The 14,726-nt window shown below is 42.7% G+C and overlaps 1 protein-coding gene across 3 annotated transcripts in view; it reads right to left on the bottom strand.

Moving 5' to 3' along the window:
• Positions 1 to 2,216: 2,216 nt before the first annotated feature.
• elmo2 (engulfment and cell motility 2) overlaps positions 2,217 to 14,726 on the bottom strand; it is a 51,273-nt gene continuing 38,763 nt past the window's right edge. For 2 of the 3 annotated variants that reach the window (XM_056734811.1, XM_056734812.1), the window contains exons 11-21: positions 14,084 to 14,206; positions 12,927 to 13,046; positions 12,744 to 12,848; positions 12,390 to 12,498; positions 11,560 to 11,696; positions 11,169 to 11,332; positions 10,975 to 11,087; positions 8,915 to 9,022; positions 8,749 to 8,831; positions 4,301 to 4,378; positions 2,217 to 4,088 (exon numbers count right to left, since the gene is read on the bottom strand). In XM_056734811.1, coding sequence (XP_056590789.1) covers positions 3,888 to 4,088; positions 4,301 to 4,378; positions 8,749 to 8,831; positions 8,915 to 9,022; positions 10,975 to 11,087; positions 11,169 to 11,332; positions 11,560 to 11,696; positions 12,390 to 12,498; positions 12,744 to 12,848; positions 12,927 to 13,046; positions 14,084 to 14,206 — 1,341 coding nt within the window. In that variant the 3' untranslated portion in view covers positions 2,217 to 3,887. The remainder of the gene's footprint in view (positions 4,089 to 4,300; positions 4,379 to 8,748; positions 8,832 to 8,914; positions 9,023 to 10,974; positions 11,088 to 11,168; positions 11,333 to 11,559; positions 11,697 to 12,389; positions 12,499 to 12,743; positions 12,849 to 12,926; positions 13,047 to 14,083; positions 14,207 to 14,726) is intronic. The other variant, XM_056734813.1, reaches the window with a different exon arrangement.

Raw genomic sequence — 14,726 nt, 5'->3', positions numbered from 1 at the left:
GCGCTATCCATTTCTATTGAGGGAAGTGGGAATTCTTAATGTTCATGAAAGGCTGACGCTGATGTGTGTTATTTGGGACTGATTGGCCTTCCTTTGCCTGACAGTTTGGTATTCCAGTTCCGGGGTGCCTCGCTGATCCTCGTGTCCTGGAGATCGCCGGAGCCGGGACTTGTGCAGTTGCTGCTGTCGTCACCTCGCCGTGGGCGCTTTCCCTTTGCGCTACGAGCGACAGTGGGCTGGGTCGTGAGTGACGAGACTTTTGGTTGTGTGTGACGAAACTCTGCTTTTGAACTTAATACAACTGTGACGTTTTGCTTACGTAACCTTCTCTCGGTCTAGCGAGGTATTGGCTGCTCGCCTAGGATATATTTTCCATTGTCTTTTTATTCGAGTCTTTTTAAGGCCAACAGACTAATCAAACTAATTTGTCCTATCATGATTTCTAATGTGTGAAATTGAGGTTGAAGTGGTTACACCAGTACATTCTTAAATTTGTTTTTGAAGTGTAGATCTCACGTGTGATGGGGTGCTGTTGTATATGACTATTGGTCTGATTGGTGTGTTGATCGTTTCTTGATCGCTGTTTAGCCGGGGGGCGCCATAGTATACCATTACTCCTAGTCCTTGAATTGAAGCATCTATATCTGGGTTACCTTCAAAATGTATACAATGATATTTAGTTTTTAAACTGTTGTATAAATAAACTTTGTATTTTTATAAAACGTTGGTGTAGCCTGTTACTTGTGTATTACAAGGGTGGAATTCCTGCGTGCGCCTGAGTTGGCACCTTACACACACTCCAAACCACATCCAATTCAGTGTCGAATACATGCAATTACGAGACTCAGTTCTCGACTACCTAGCTCCTCTCCAATGCAAACAGGATATTTCACTTTCCCTCTGTTGCCCTCGAGTCCCTCATCAAGTCCACACTCTCCTCTTCATTCACCCGCACTCCAATAACTGCAACCACTCGATAAAACGACTTCTCACGGGAGAGAACCACCCCGACAGTCTCTTTCTCTTGCTTTTTATACTCTCTCAAGTGCTGACAGGACCTCACTCAAACCCCCAAGGTAAATTCCCCACACCTGTTTCCAATCGGTCATTTGGGGTTGTCATGGCAACAGACGCACACACAGGCCTGGGACCGGTGTTACACTCAAAGTGTCCCAGCGGAAACACGGCTTCAACGGGAATAAGTTCCATATACCATTTGTCACACCGTGACACTAGCCCTGCTCTTGTGTTTGGTTTTCTCAGAAGCCCACTGATGCTCCACCAGGGCTCCCGCTCAATTGAAGACCACACCCAGGATTTTTAGATCTCAGTCCAGACACACACTATCTAGATAAGTCAGTTATTGTTTTTTATCATGCTAGTTTAAATGACCCACTTAAGCCACTCATGAGCTTCCTATGTTCTCTGCTATACTCAAGATAGCTGCCCCTGTGCTCGCTGTCCTCCCTCCTTACCAGCTCCACCCTGGTCCCTGACACAATCGGCTCCACCCTAGTCTCCAACTCGGTCCTAGTGCTCTCCTGCTCCACCATGTTGGTTTTTGCCTCCTACTTCGCCATGATGGTCCCTTCTCTGCCTCCACCACCACAAGCCCTCTAAGCATCCCCCTGTGACACCTCTCACCTATCTTTTTTGTGATGGGTGCATTCAGAGGTGCCCATTTAGAGGGAGGGATACTGTCATGTGCTTGCCTGTGTTTCTCCTGGTCCGTACTTTATTTTAGGCTTGTTCAACTTGATTTGGCACCGCAAGATCTGACAGTTGGATGACTTTAAAGTAACGCGAGAGCGTTTCGAAACCATACTTCGATGTCATCAGATCTTGTGGTGATCAAGTCCTCTATTTAGTTTTGTAGGTATATTGCCCCACCTTAATTGTCTTGATTCATTTAATTGTTGCCCTTATATACACCCCTGTGTTTCTCTTGTTTGTTGTCTATGTCTGGTTAGCCATTCTCACTGTGTTGGGTTTTCTCTTTTGTTAAATAAACTGTTGCACTTAGACCCAACCCCTTGCTTCTAATGACTCTTTATTACTACAAGAAAATCTGATTTAGTTAAAATACATAATCTGCTAATCAGATAATGTTAGATCTGTTCTATGACTATGTATTGTATATGTTGAAGGTTTAAATGGAAGCCAAAATATGTGTTTGAATTGATTAACATCAGTTTTCTGTAATACATGCCAACTCATGATTTTAAAACATTTTATTAATGCACACCAATTTATTACAATTACTGTTGTGACGCAACATACTATATACAGTTAAGATAGTGCCTTTAGAAATCATTGTAAATGTCTATTTTGTAACGTAATACTTAAACACAATGATCTTCTCAAATTGAACACATTTATAAATCTAAAACAAAAAAGAATCTTCTTTTATTCTTCTCCACATTGAGAACTAAGAACAGAATACTTTCAGAAGGCACTGAAGACTCTTTTGACACTTGCCCACTAGCAACAGTAAAAGACTGCAAGAGTTATCATGAAACACATCATGACCCCGCTGTCAGTAATAAATCTAGATCAGCGGTTCTCAATCCTGGTCCTAATCCTGGTTCTAATGAGCTAGAGATTTAAATCAGGTGTGTTAAACAAGAGAGATACAGAAAACAAGCAGAGCGTGGGGGGGGACAGGGGATGGGTGCGAGGTCCAGGGTTGAGAACCGCTGATCTAGAGCATGTATCTTTTGCCTTTACTTAATATTGATGAAAAGCCATATAAAAGCTACCACAGGCAGAAAACTTCAAGTGTAAATCGCTTGAATAACACAATATTACTGAATCATATGGCTATTATTAGAGACAGTTTAAGGAAAGGACTGTAAGGAAAGAGACAGTGTATGCAATCTTTACAAAATGTTGACATCTAAACTTACAGTAATACATTTCAACAAAGAGTCAGAATTCAGCAACACCGTTTCTTAGGGCAGTTTCACAATGATGTTTAAGTGCGCACCCACAAACTGAACCCGAGTCCGCTTAAAAAGGGTGGTCCGGTGTCCGGTTCATGTGAACTATGGTACGATCCGCTGCTGATATGAACACAATCGTACCAAATTGTGAAAATAAACTACTATTAATGATGTATAATTTGATAAAAATGTGTTTGTGTTTCACTGACTTTCAGGCGAGCGAGACCGAAGCGCACACATATCTCATTTCAGCATTCTTAAGAGCATTTGCAGGACATTTGTAAGACAGACATAAGTGGATGCAATATGAATGCAGTTGGTTCGGACTAGGCAAACAAACTAAGTGTAAAACCCCCCTGAATGTGCTGTAGTGTCTTTCACATCAAATACAAAAATAGATCTGTTGACAATAGCAAAGGTCAGTACATGTTAGTCGTCTGCAGGCAGATTAGTGAAGCATACAAATGTTGTCATTCTTATGGTTACAGTTTATACCTTAACGGTGCAAATGCAGATGTCTTGCCACTTTTAAACAGGGAACAGAATTAATGCTAGTAAATAGAAATCTGTACGTGCACTTATGCTTTTTGTTGTCCTTATGCTGTTCCAATTGCGTCTATTGTTTCCCTCATCTGTAAGTGGCATTGGATGAAAGCATCTGCTAGATGACTAAATGTAAATGTAAACGGAATTGCTAAACTCCGCTCCTTTTTCCCTCCCCTGCTGTGCCCATATTCGCTCTACTGGCTGAGCCGAAAGTTGAAACACTGTTCAAACAAAACAGTGAAACATTGCACTGAAGAAGTTAACCTGCCAGTGGCAGATTATAGCTTATATCGAGTAGTTTAGTACAAGAAAGTATTTTAGCATCCAAAAAATGACACACATCACTTTTAAAAAGAGGAACAAACACCAGCAAATGCAAACACAGAGGAAACAGACTTCTCATCCATAGTTATAGGTGAAATTATACGTGCTGGGTTCTTTTGGTACTGGGGGTGGAGCCTCAGGGATGGTAATGTTTTCTAGATCAAGGAGGCGGAGTTTCATTTCCATGCTCATTAATGTGTCAAGGTCACTTCGTGTCAGGTCACTGCCCAACTCCTTTCCCAAAAGTGCAGAGAGTCCGTCCGTCCAGATGCAATACTGTGTAACATACAAACAACACTTGGGTCTTTAAATATTAAAACAAAGAAACAAAAACGTTTTGTTAAACAGTGAAAGTTCATTTCTGTATCTCATGAAAGTATGGAAGTGAAATCTTGTCCCGATGATGAGGTAAATGTGGGAAAAGCGAAAATGGTCAACTGTTGCAAACATGCACATGTACTAAAGAAAAAAACATGCTTATCATTAACCTCATATTTGTTGGGTGCCACAAAGTTGAGAGCTTCATCTGGATCATAGAGAATTGAGAATGCCAACTCCAACACTTCCTACAAACACATCATTACACAGTTGATTTCAGCTGTTCAATGATTCAGACAAAATTGAAGTCTTATTCATACAAAGAATCGGTGTGCTTGATGGATTCCAGCTAGTGTTGGTTTTACACAAAAGTCTTCACAGCCTTTAGAAACGTTTGTTTTAGTTCTAGCTGTAGTGGGCTCCAGTGACAGACAGAGTCAGTAGTTTCTTTCACATCCGTTAGTAACAGAAATAATGGAACTGAACGAGCGAGGAGGGATGTTGTTGGAGAACTAGTCCCTCGGGCCGTCTTCCTGGTTGCATTCACACCGACTTTAGCACCTCTGAAGTGACCTTGGCCAGCCAACAAGCGCACGCAGCATTTGGTTGGCTGACCTGTGGTTTTGTAGTGTTCTGGACATCTTGGTAACAGAGATGTTATATAGAGAGAGCTCACAATTGAAGCAGGTAAAAAGAAGGAGTGAGAGCGGAAATGTCCTACGACAATTAAAAGTGATACATATCACCAAAACGGAGAAAAAACACAATGTACGGACGGAGACAACAGGTGCATGCTGCTAACATTAGCTTTCTGTAGATTTATATGTTTAAACTGGCGTTCTGTGGTTTAACAATTTGATCAACATGAAATGAGAGCTTTCATTTCAAACATTCTCCTTCAGACACAAGGGTTAAATCCATGAAGCATGCAATTTAAAACACTCAACAGGGAATCGTTGGTTTCGCTCAAAGGAAAAATAACTATTATTCATGGTCATTTAAGTACATATATTTTTAAGTATCTGATCAGCTTATGCACTCGCCCAGCGAATACATCCGCAATTTCATCGTCCTACAGAAACGTCTTGGTCACGGATGTAACCTCAGTTCATTTAGAATTCATACTTGTATTAAATGTGTCTCATGTACAGCTGCTTTGTAACAATGAAAATTGTAAAAAGCGCTATATAAATAAAGTTGAGTTGAGTTGAGTTGAGTTCCCTGATGGAGGGAACGAGACGTTGTGCCGACATATTGTGGTTCACCCTTAAGAACCTATTAACCTCCACTAGTGAAATTGGCAAATGAAATTTGCATGCCGGACTCCGACCCAGAATATCCGGGTATAAAATGGAGACGGCGTGCTGCATTCATTCACCTTTGGGCTAAGAAGCCTGAGACCTCTCGCGACTGCTGCAGCGGGCGGCACGTGTTGTGGCATGAGAGACACAACGTCTCGTTCCCTCCATCAGGGAACTGAGATTACAACCGTAACAAGACATTTCCCTTCTGTCGGTGTCTCGATGTTGTGTTGAACCGACAGATTGGAGTTCCTATGGAAAACACCATGAAGCTGTGTCGCGTCACAATCTCTAGCGAAGCGAAGGTGACTGGCCGGGGCGTGTCAGACGTGAGTGCTAACGCAAAATTGTAACTTACCAGTGGATAGGTAGAGGGTCCCAGAGCTTTTTGAAAATGTGGGAAGCCCCTGTCTTCGGCCCTCACGGGCGAAGGCCTTGGATCTCTGATAGCGAGAAGCCACCCGGTACCTAACCCTAACACACGGGCAATCTTGGGATCGGTACACTGTCGTGACTGCGTCCACAATCCAGTGCACCAATCTCTCTTTGGAGACAGCCCTCCCCTACTGCTGACCTCCAAAACAGACAAAGAGCTGATCAGAGCTCCTGAACCTCTGCGTGCGGTCTAAGTAGAGGTGAAGTCCGTGTACTGACACGGATAGGGTTGGGTCTTCCTCCCCGGTGGGGAGCGCCTGCAAGTTCACCATCTGATCCCGAAAGGGAGTGGTGGGAACTTTGGGCACGTAGCCAGGCCGGGGTCTCAGGATAACGTGAGAATCACCAGGCCCGAATTCTATGTAATCAGAGGAAACGGAGCAGGCTCGCAGGTCCCCTACCCTCTTGATGGAGGTGAGCGCCACCGGGAGAACCGTTTCCATCGTGAGATGAGGAAGAGCAGCATCTCCGAGGGGCTCGAAGGCGGGACAACATCAAGGTCCCAAGAGGGTACAGAGCACGGACAAGGCAGATTCTGTATTCTCGCTCCCCCTGGGAACCTGATGATCAGGTCTTGCTACGTTCACCAGGGAACTTGACTCTGTAGCCAGTGTTGGGGCAGTCTCACGTGCATCAACCTGAGGGATATCACCCCCGCTGAGGATGCCATGTCTGTAGGGAAGCCCCCGGGGAGGAGATCGGCTCTGCTGATTTACCTGCCTGGCAATGATGTAGCACAACGCACCGTCGACTGAGAGTGCTGAAGGCTGCTAATTATCCTCGACATTGTGTCTCACCGTGACGCAACGTCGAGTTGCCGAACACCGTTATGTAGAGGGTGAGAACAGCTGTGATAAACACCCAGAGAGAGTGTAAACTCTGAGAAGTGGGCTGTTGGGACAGGGCAGGAACCGTCCCGGATCGACCAACCAGCAATGGAATAGCTCGGGCAGGGCCGAAGGTATTCTCGATCTCCCTGGGGTCTTCCCATGAGGGCCGCTTCTGCCTGCGTCGAGGCTGCTTACGGGGTGGTGGTCTCCTCACCCGGAGGGAGTCGAAGAGGACCAGGGCTGCTGGGAAGCAGACGGTGCAAGGGATCTCGACGGCCGGAGGGCGGCCGAGTCGAGGCGGGAGAGCAGATGCTTGATAGCTTCTGTTTGCTTCTTTATTGTCGAGAACTGCTGCTCGACGGTATCACCTTGCGATATGGGTGCGTCGAGAAAGCGGACCTTCTCGGGTGCTGGAAACCCAAACACTTGAGGCAGCCATCATGTCCGTCCCCCTCCTCGATATGTGTGTTGCACCCACGAGAACAGCGGGACATGGCACGCTGGAGAAATTAGCTCTTTTAGAGAAAAACTCGAACACTTCTGGAACTGCCGCACAGGAGAAGTCGCTGCAGGAAGGGACAGTCCACTGCACCACGTCATAAGATTCCAGCAGTAATTTGGGGTGGAGTTTGAAGTCTCAAAGTCGATCATGTGTGCAGGCTCCGAAGAACAATAGGTGAATGAATGCAGCACGCCGTCTTTTCTTTTATACCCGAATATCCTGGGGTTGGAGTTCGGCATGCATATTTGATTTGACAATTTCATTGGCCTTTTCTAAACTAGTCGAAGTTGACAGGTTCTCAAGTGCGAACCCCAATCTGTCGGTTCGACACAATGTTGAGAGACCGACAGAAAGGAACATTATTTTCTGGCCATGTCTCTACAGAACTTTAGAACAGCCAGCAAGATCAGTCACAGATAAGGGGACATTAGTTATGAGCATTAAACACAGAAACTATCCTGAGGAAATATATATAGATATGTGGCCCTAACACACGGGGTTTCAATGTAATCTTGAGTACCTATAGAGTAGCATTGAATGCGTCGTATCTTGCATCTCTTTTATCGTTTATATAACATTCATCACCCAAATGCAGTAAACAAACACCAATAAGAATTGTCCAATAAGGGTCTAAGAAAAAATGTTACAAAACAGTTTTACTTGTTCTAAAAAACTTTCAGAAAACCTGTATGATCGCTGGGGGAGTCATGAACTGGGAGAGATACTATAAGATACATGCGACAGTGAGGCCATGGGATGGAGGAGGGATCCTGCACCACTACTTATTTCACTAATCTCACAATCTTCCTATGTTTCATTAGTCAAGCAATGATGTGATGATGTCACTCGGGACCCTGAGCTACGGCAACTCAGAGGGAAGCTCAGATCGTGGGTACCCACCAGGGACACGCTGAAGACATCACTGATCCACAATTTACCCCAAGTGCACCCTGACCACTAGGGTTGTGTGATCGACGATACAATTATGTATCGACGATACTCAGACATATCAGTGATGGCTGGTTCCCTAGACGATAGTTGGCTGGTTGCCAATATATGTTGGAAATTAACAATAACAAACACGGATTGAGCATTTCTTAATCCAAGAGAGCTTGCAATGCACGCGGCTTGTGCTTTTCGTCATGCAAGAGAGAGTTTATAATGTGCAGGCTTTGAGTTTTCTGGGGAGGTGTTTCCTTGCAGGAATTTCGATTCGCATGAGGGTTTACCAGTGCACTAGTTGTTCTAGAGCGCACGTGGTCGTCAATGATGCATTTGGATGAATGATATTGACATACAGCAAGTTTACTTTCTGTTGTTTAAAAGGTTGCACTGGGAAGAAACAATGTTGCCAACTGCACTGAGCTTACACTCTGATAGAATGTGAATTTCAGTCACACATGAGCATTTACTAGACACGTACACTTCTGTTTTTGTCCACAAATCCAGCTTGTCAAGATAAATGTGTAATTGCCCCTCGATACTATCATGTATCGGCGATAGAACGATCTGACTATAGAGAATATCAGACCTGGTGTGTTTTCTCTTACCTTGTTCTGTTTGAGTGCACTCTTCTCCTTCATGTGAGGACAATCTTTCCCTGTCAGTACTGCTTTGATGTCAGACACAGCGACTGTGAGGGAATGAAAGGGAGTTACACTGCAAAAGGATCAGTTACACTGATCAATGCTCTTCTATTCACAAACATGTGCTCACTTTTATCCGTGAGCATTTCAAAAGGAACTTCACCCTGAGGAGACTCATCCAGATCTCCATAGTGAAGAATCTTGTGATTTAGCGACAGACGGCAGAACCAAAACTTCTCTGTAGAAGCAAGACTTTTGTTAGACTCAAAAACTAAAAGAATGTGTTCTGATGGCTCTCTATCATTGTGATAGTCGGGATGAGCTGGTATTAAATTTATCCTTTATCGTAAATGTGTGCTTGCATTGTGCATGCATCTGTGTGTGTGTCAATGTCTATGTGTGTAAGTATTTGTGCATATTGTGTGTGTTAAGCGTTTGTGTCTTTCTTTTGTGTTTTCACCTTTTTCTTGTTTTTACAGGTTTAGGACTTCAGTTCTTTTGCTTATAGTCAATATGTCTCATGTACAGCTGCTTTGTAACAATGGAAATTGTATAAATAAAGTTGAGTTGAGTTAAATGTTTATTACTGTATATACGGTTTTATCACTTTATCACAAAAACAAGTTGAAAAGATAAGCAAAGTGTTAGAGTCTGGATACTGGATAACAGGTTTAAGAATTAATCAAATAACAAACAGTAATACGAATTAAAAAGTAAAAAAGTAAAGCTTTCTGATAAATCGTCAGGTGTAGATAATACTCTCTTAAAGCAAAGACTCGAAAGAAGTGGGGGTATAATTATAACCCACAAAACCAGTTTTATGCAATTATGGTATAAAAAAACATAGCTTAACATATGAAATTCATCATAATAAAAATCCTACTTTATACTAAGAAAATAAATAAGACTCACATTTTTTGGCGTAACCCGGGTGCCATTTTGAGGGCAAAATTAAGTGACCAGATTTATCATGAATTTTGTATTCTACTAAACTATTTGTGCTCTAGTAGTAATGTAATCATTAGTTTCATAGGTATTAATGGTGATGATATGGCACAAGTCACATTCACAACACATAGTAATGAGATCACAGTTGGTCAAAGCAGGTTAGCATAAATGAGCCTTCAAAAAAGCAAAAGTGATCACCTTTTTTGAGCTCGGTTTTTTTTTATAATGATTAGTGGAGGCAGATTTATTTTCCATTTAAATTCCTATTTTGCACTAAAAACTGTGAAACAAAAACAAAATAAATTCCTATTAAATCTACAAAGGTTCTCTGTTCATTTATTTGTTTCATATCAACCTCACAGAATAGCAGGAGGCTGCTGTCACTAATGTATTGATATCCGATTTCTTTTTCTCAACTTTTTACACTCACTTCAGACAAAAACGAACATGATAGGTGCAATAAGCTGTGAAAAAGTTTGAAAACGATTTAGACGCTTTAGAAATCGATCCATGATATCTCAATGGCAGTTAGCGCGCGCGTATGAGCATGTGTGTGTGACGCGCAGAAGTGGAGGTCTGATTAGCTGATCTTTATGTCACAGTCTTTATGTGCATGTCATATTTGTAATGGACTTAAAAGCTGCCCTCCGCTTAGGCTTTATAAACTTACTCTCCATCCTGCGACAGTTCGCTTTCTAACGTTCTCTCCAACGTGACGTCTCCACTCCGGCAACCAAGACACGCCCCATTTAAATTCTGATTGGCTAGTAATGTTGTTTGGTTGAGAGTGATAACAGTGTTCTTTTCATAGGCATAGGTAGGCGAATTTATGAACTCAAACTGATATCAATAAGCTTTTTAAATGTTATATTTTGATACTGAATACTGAAAACTTTAAGCCCTGTAATACTAATCTCTTCAGCTGTGAGGAAAGCAAATGGCAATATGTTATTCAGAAACAGGTTAATATGAGACGTGTCATGTCATTAATCATATCTCATGTTAAGCTCCTCCTTTCTTCTCCACAAGAGACTGTTGACATTAGAGTGCATGCGGTGCGTATGGCGCTTACACAGTATTTAAACGCAGTGTTATTACAACCGTTCAAAGGAAAAGATGAGACACATTCTTCTTCAGGCTAATTTGAAGTGCCCGCAATAACACTTTGTGCCTTTTACCACTGTAATGTACCGTACTACCGACTGCTGGCACATGTCTATGTGATAGATGACGTGAAGTGACCTTGTCTGCGTCTGTTGCCCAGTTTACGGAAGCAGCTGCCCTCACACAGGCGATTGAGTCGCTGCTGTTTAATCAGTTCCAGAATCTCAGGCTGGATTCTCTCACGAAGCTCTCTGAATCACACAAACACAACATAAACACAAATACCAGTTCAACCAGAACGACTGCCAAAATACTAATGAGGAAACACACACATTATGGGAGGAGACTGGAAGTCATCCTGACTCATTCTCTCTGACTGACGCAGACGCAGAATCTCAGCGTAACTCAGACTGCGCAGTTTCACTCGCATCTGCTCCAGAGATGACGGCTTCATGGCCAGAGCTCTACTCATCTGCTCTCTCACCACCGTCATCACCTACACACACACACACACACACACACACACACGTTGGACTTCCATGTTTAAAGGGGACATGCCACAGACATAATGCTATTAACACTGTACAAACTGTATAGTTTGGTTTATAAGCTGTTTTCCTTATGGAGACGAAATAAATGTTCTAAAATGATACTTTCTTTGTATGTATGTTTGTTCCACACACTGTAGGGTTTAATAGGACATACATAGACAGACACACACACCTTGTTGAAATCCTCGGTAGTAGCTCTCATCTCTTTCCATGTTTTATTGATCAGCTGCATGCAGATGCAGAAGAATTCCTCCCAAGCACGCTCATGGGTGAAAAACATGGGATGATAGTCATTACATCCTTCATTCGCTGTGAAGAGAAAATGTGATGTGAAATAGAAGGCTAGCCCTGCATCCCAATTCGCATAGTATCAGTGCTAACTAGTATTCAAAACTAGAATATGCCCCGAAGCCCAGTGTGTTGAGACACAGATTCCCTGTTTCCAGTGAATATTCAAAGTGAAGATCAATGCACACTCAAACGACTGATATTCCCACATCTCACTGCGAGAGGTCGGAGTTTAGTGACGCTTCACTTCATCAATTAAATAAGTTAATACATTTAGAAATAATAAATAAATACATACTTACACAGAAGAGCATATTTTAAGTATTGTGACAGTTAACAATGTGCATGCATACTGTTTTGCTACGCACTGAAATGTAGATACTTCTCTAGAACAAAAGCAGCACATACTTGTAGGGTACAGTATAAATAAGCCAGTTGGGACACAGCATAGGTCTTAAAGGGATACTTACATTTACATTTATGCATTTGGCAGACGCTTTTATCCAAAGCGACTTACATTGCATTATCCTATACATTTATACTTAGGTAATCCCCTGGAATTATTCTTCCAGAAGAAAGTCATATTCAGTTAGGATGCCTTGATGGGGCGTAAAACATGCTGTCATTTTGTATCCCTTTAATTCTAAAAAACACTTCTAAACATGAAGTCTTGGTAAAAGCACGGCAGAAAGTCTAAAGAGAGGAAAGACTTACGCAGTTCTCCGACCTGTAGAATCTCACACAACATGCGTGTCAGCTCTATAGCACATCGAGCAAATGGACACTCGTGTTTGTCTTCACGACTGCTGTTCTCTAGGACAAGCTGAACAATACAAGCACCATCAGCAGAGCCCTTTAAAGGTTTACTGTAAATGATTTGTGGTGTCATATGAGAGGATTAAAAATTTCTTTTCATCATCATCATCAATGTCCCTCCTTTTATTTACAGTCTTATTGCATCAACCCACACACATGCAAGTAGAACAGCACTTAAGATATTCTGGTAAAATTCATATTTAGCGATTTGAGCGATAAAATAAGTGAGCAGATATGAGGTAATGTTCTTACTCTGATGTAAGTGTCCTGATGGAGTTTGGCGAGGTACAGCATGTTATCCAGCGCCAGCATTCCTGGAGGAGACTGAGTAAAGTCCAAGGCAGGATTCCCAGCATTCTGTGTACATTTGCTAGCATTAAACATCTTAAACATCACTACTGCACTCAACAGCTCTTTTCTAGTGTCATGACTCACAGTGAAGCCCAGCATCTTGTAGTCTTTGGTGTAGATGGCTTTCCTCTTCTCTGTCGCGCTGGGATCATTGTCTCCATCAAATGCTATTCTGCGCAGTTCAAAGATGAAGTCTCTCTGTGCCTGAGGACATAACAATATAACAGCATTAGATAGAACATCTGTGAATCACTTTTGTTCATTTGTGGAGACCTGGATGATAGTTGCTGTCATGATTCCGCTATGATGTCATGTTGATTCTTGTTCTTGCAGCGGAGTCATGGCATAGCCTTAAGTTGTGTGGAGGGAGAGATTGTTTCCCTAGGGGCCTTCTATACTCTCTCTCCTGTCTGGGTCTTTGTTCCCGCCCCCTTATTTCCTCGTTAGCTTTCCCTTGGTGTTAAATCCCCGTCACCTGGTCCCTGCCTATTATCCTTTGTCTGTCTTCCCTTTAAAACAGCCTCGTGTTCATTGTCCTGTGCGCATTCATTGAATGTTATTGTATGTAGCGGTAGCTGTTGCAGTTTGTATTTTGCCTTCAGCACGAAGAGGAGGTCCATATATAGAGCCGTCCCTCACCTCTGTCCTGTGATGGTTTTGCAGCATCACCTCACTCTCTGCTGGAACCTATCCTAGCTAAGGAGGGTGGAAGTAGTCTGGGCTCAAGCACAATTGTCCCCACTCCCCCACTTGCCAGCACTCACGCAGTTCTGTATGGACACTCTTTCGTCATTACAATGAAATTGTTTCCATGTAAGCAGCACAACTCATAACAATGTAGCAACTACAGTGTAGTTATGTCTATGTGTAAGGTGCTGCACAGAGCAGAGCGATTCCACTTATATCACTCCCAATGCACTTAAAATGCCTGTCAGAAGGTTATTTATGCCTGTATGCACGGGCACGGTTCGAATAGGATAGTGTGACCTAGGCCTACAATTGCATGCTCAGAGCACTCCCCTCGGACAACTTGTCAAATGTGCTTTTGTTATCTCGACGGATGACATGTTTTTGCAAACGCTTGAGTTTCTGTTAGCATCCGTTAACATGAGTTACAGCTAGTCTGGGAACCCCATCACAAGAGCTCTGAATAGAACAGAAGCAGTCTATTGTGTCTATGGTTAAAATGATATTCAGACAGATTATGTGTTGACATATAATGTAATAGTGATTTGACTAGCCTGGTCATTGGGATCCATTTTGGTCATCATGCGTTCCTCCAGAAGATTGAAGGTTAAGACCTGCAGCACATAGAGTTGATGGGCCATCTCGGCTTTCACTGGCCGATTCCCACGGATGATGTGCTGGACACATCAAAAGGACACATCAAACAAATATTACTTTCCATTTTGCATAATGTGTGTGCAACTGTTCAGCTAGAATTGTGTATACTTTTATTTTTAAAATCTGAAAGATAAAATGTCAAGTATTATCCAAAGGTGTCTCCTTTCTTTAAATTGGGTGTGTCATAATGCCAATTCTTCTAGAACACCTTAAACTTTCTGTGTTATCCAGATCCGTCCCCTTCTGTCAAGTGTGCTACGTACTCCTAGACATTTCAAGTGTAAGTCGGGTGTCTAAAAAACTTTTCCATTCTGTCTCATCAGGGTGCGTTGTGTAATGGTTATGCGCTGTGCTCTGCCGAGTAGCTTGCGTTGTGGGTGATATGGAGATCTCCATGGATGTAGTTCTGCCAGTCCCAGTGCCTTGTTATGGGTGACGCCAAGAAGGTTCATATTTTCGATGCAGCCTTCTTTCAAGGTCGACTGTTTAGTGATCCAACGGACTACACCCCCCCACCGGTCTGTCGTGCAGCGATGTTAT

The sequence above is a fragment of the Triplophysa dalaica genome, chromosome 21 (assembly GCF_015846415.1).
Source record: "Triplophysa dalaica isolate WHDGS20190420 chromosome 21, ASM1584641v1, whole genome shotgun sequence".
In the NCBI taxonomy this organism is placed as follows: domain Eukaryota; kingdom Metazoa; phylum Chordata; class Actinopteri; order Cypriniformes; family Nemacheilidae; genus Triplophysa; species Triplophysa dalaica.
Note: the sequence above shows the minus strand (reverse complement) of the source record. Positions and strands in the feature narration are given on the sequence as shown.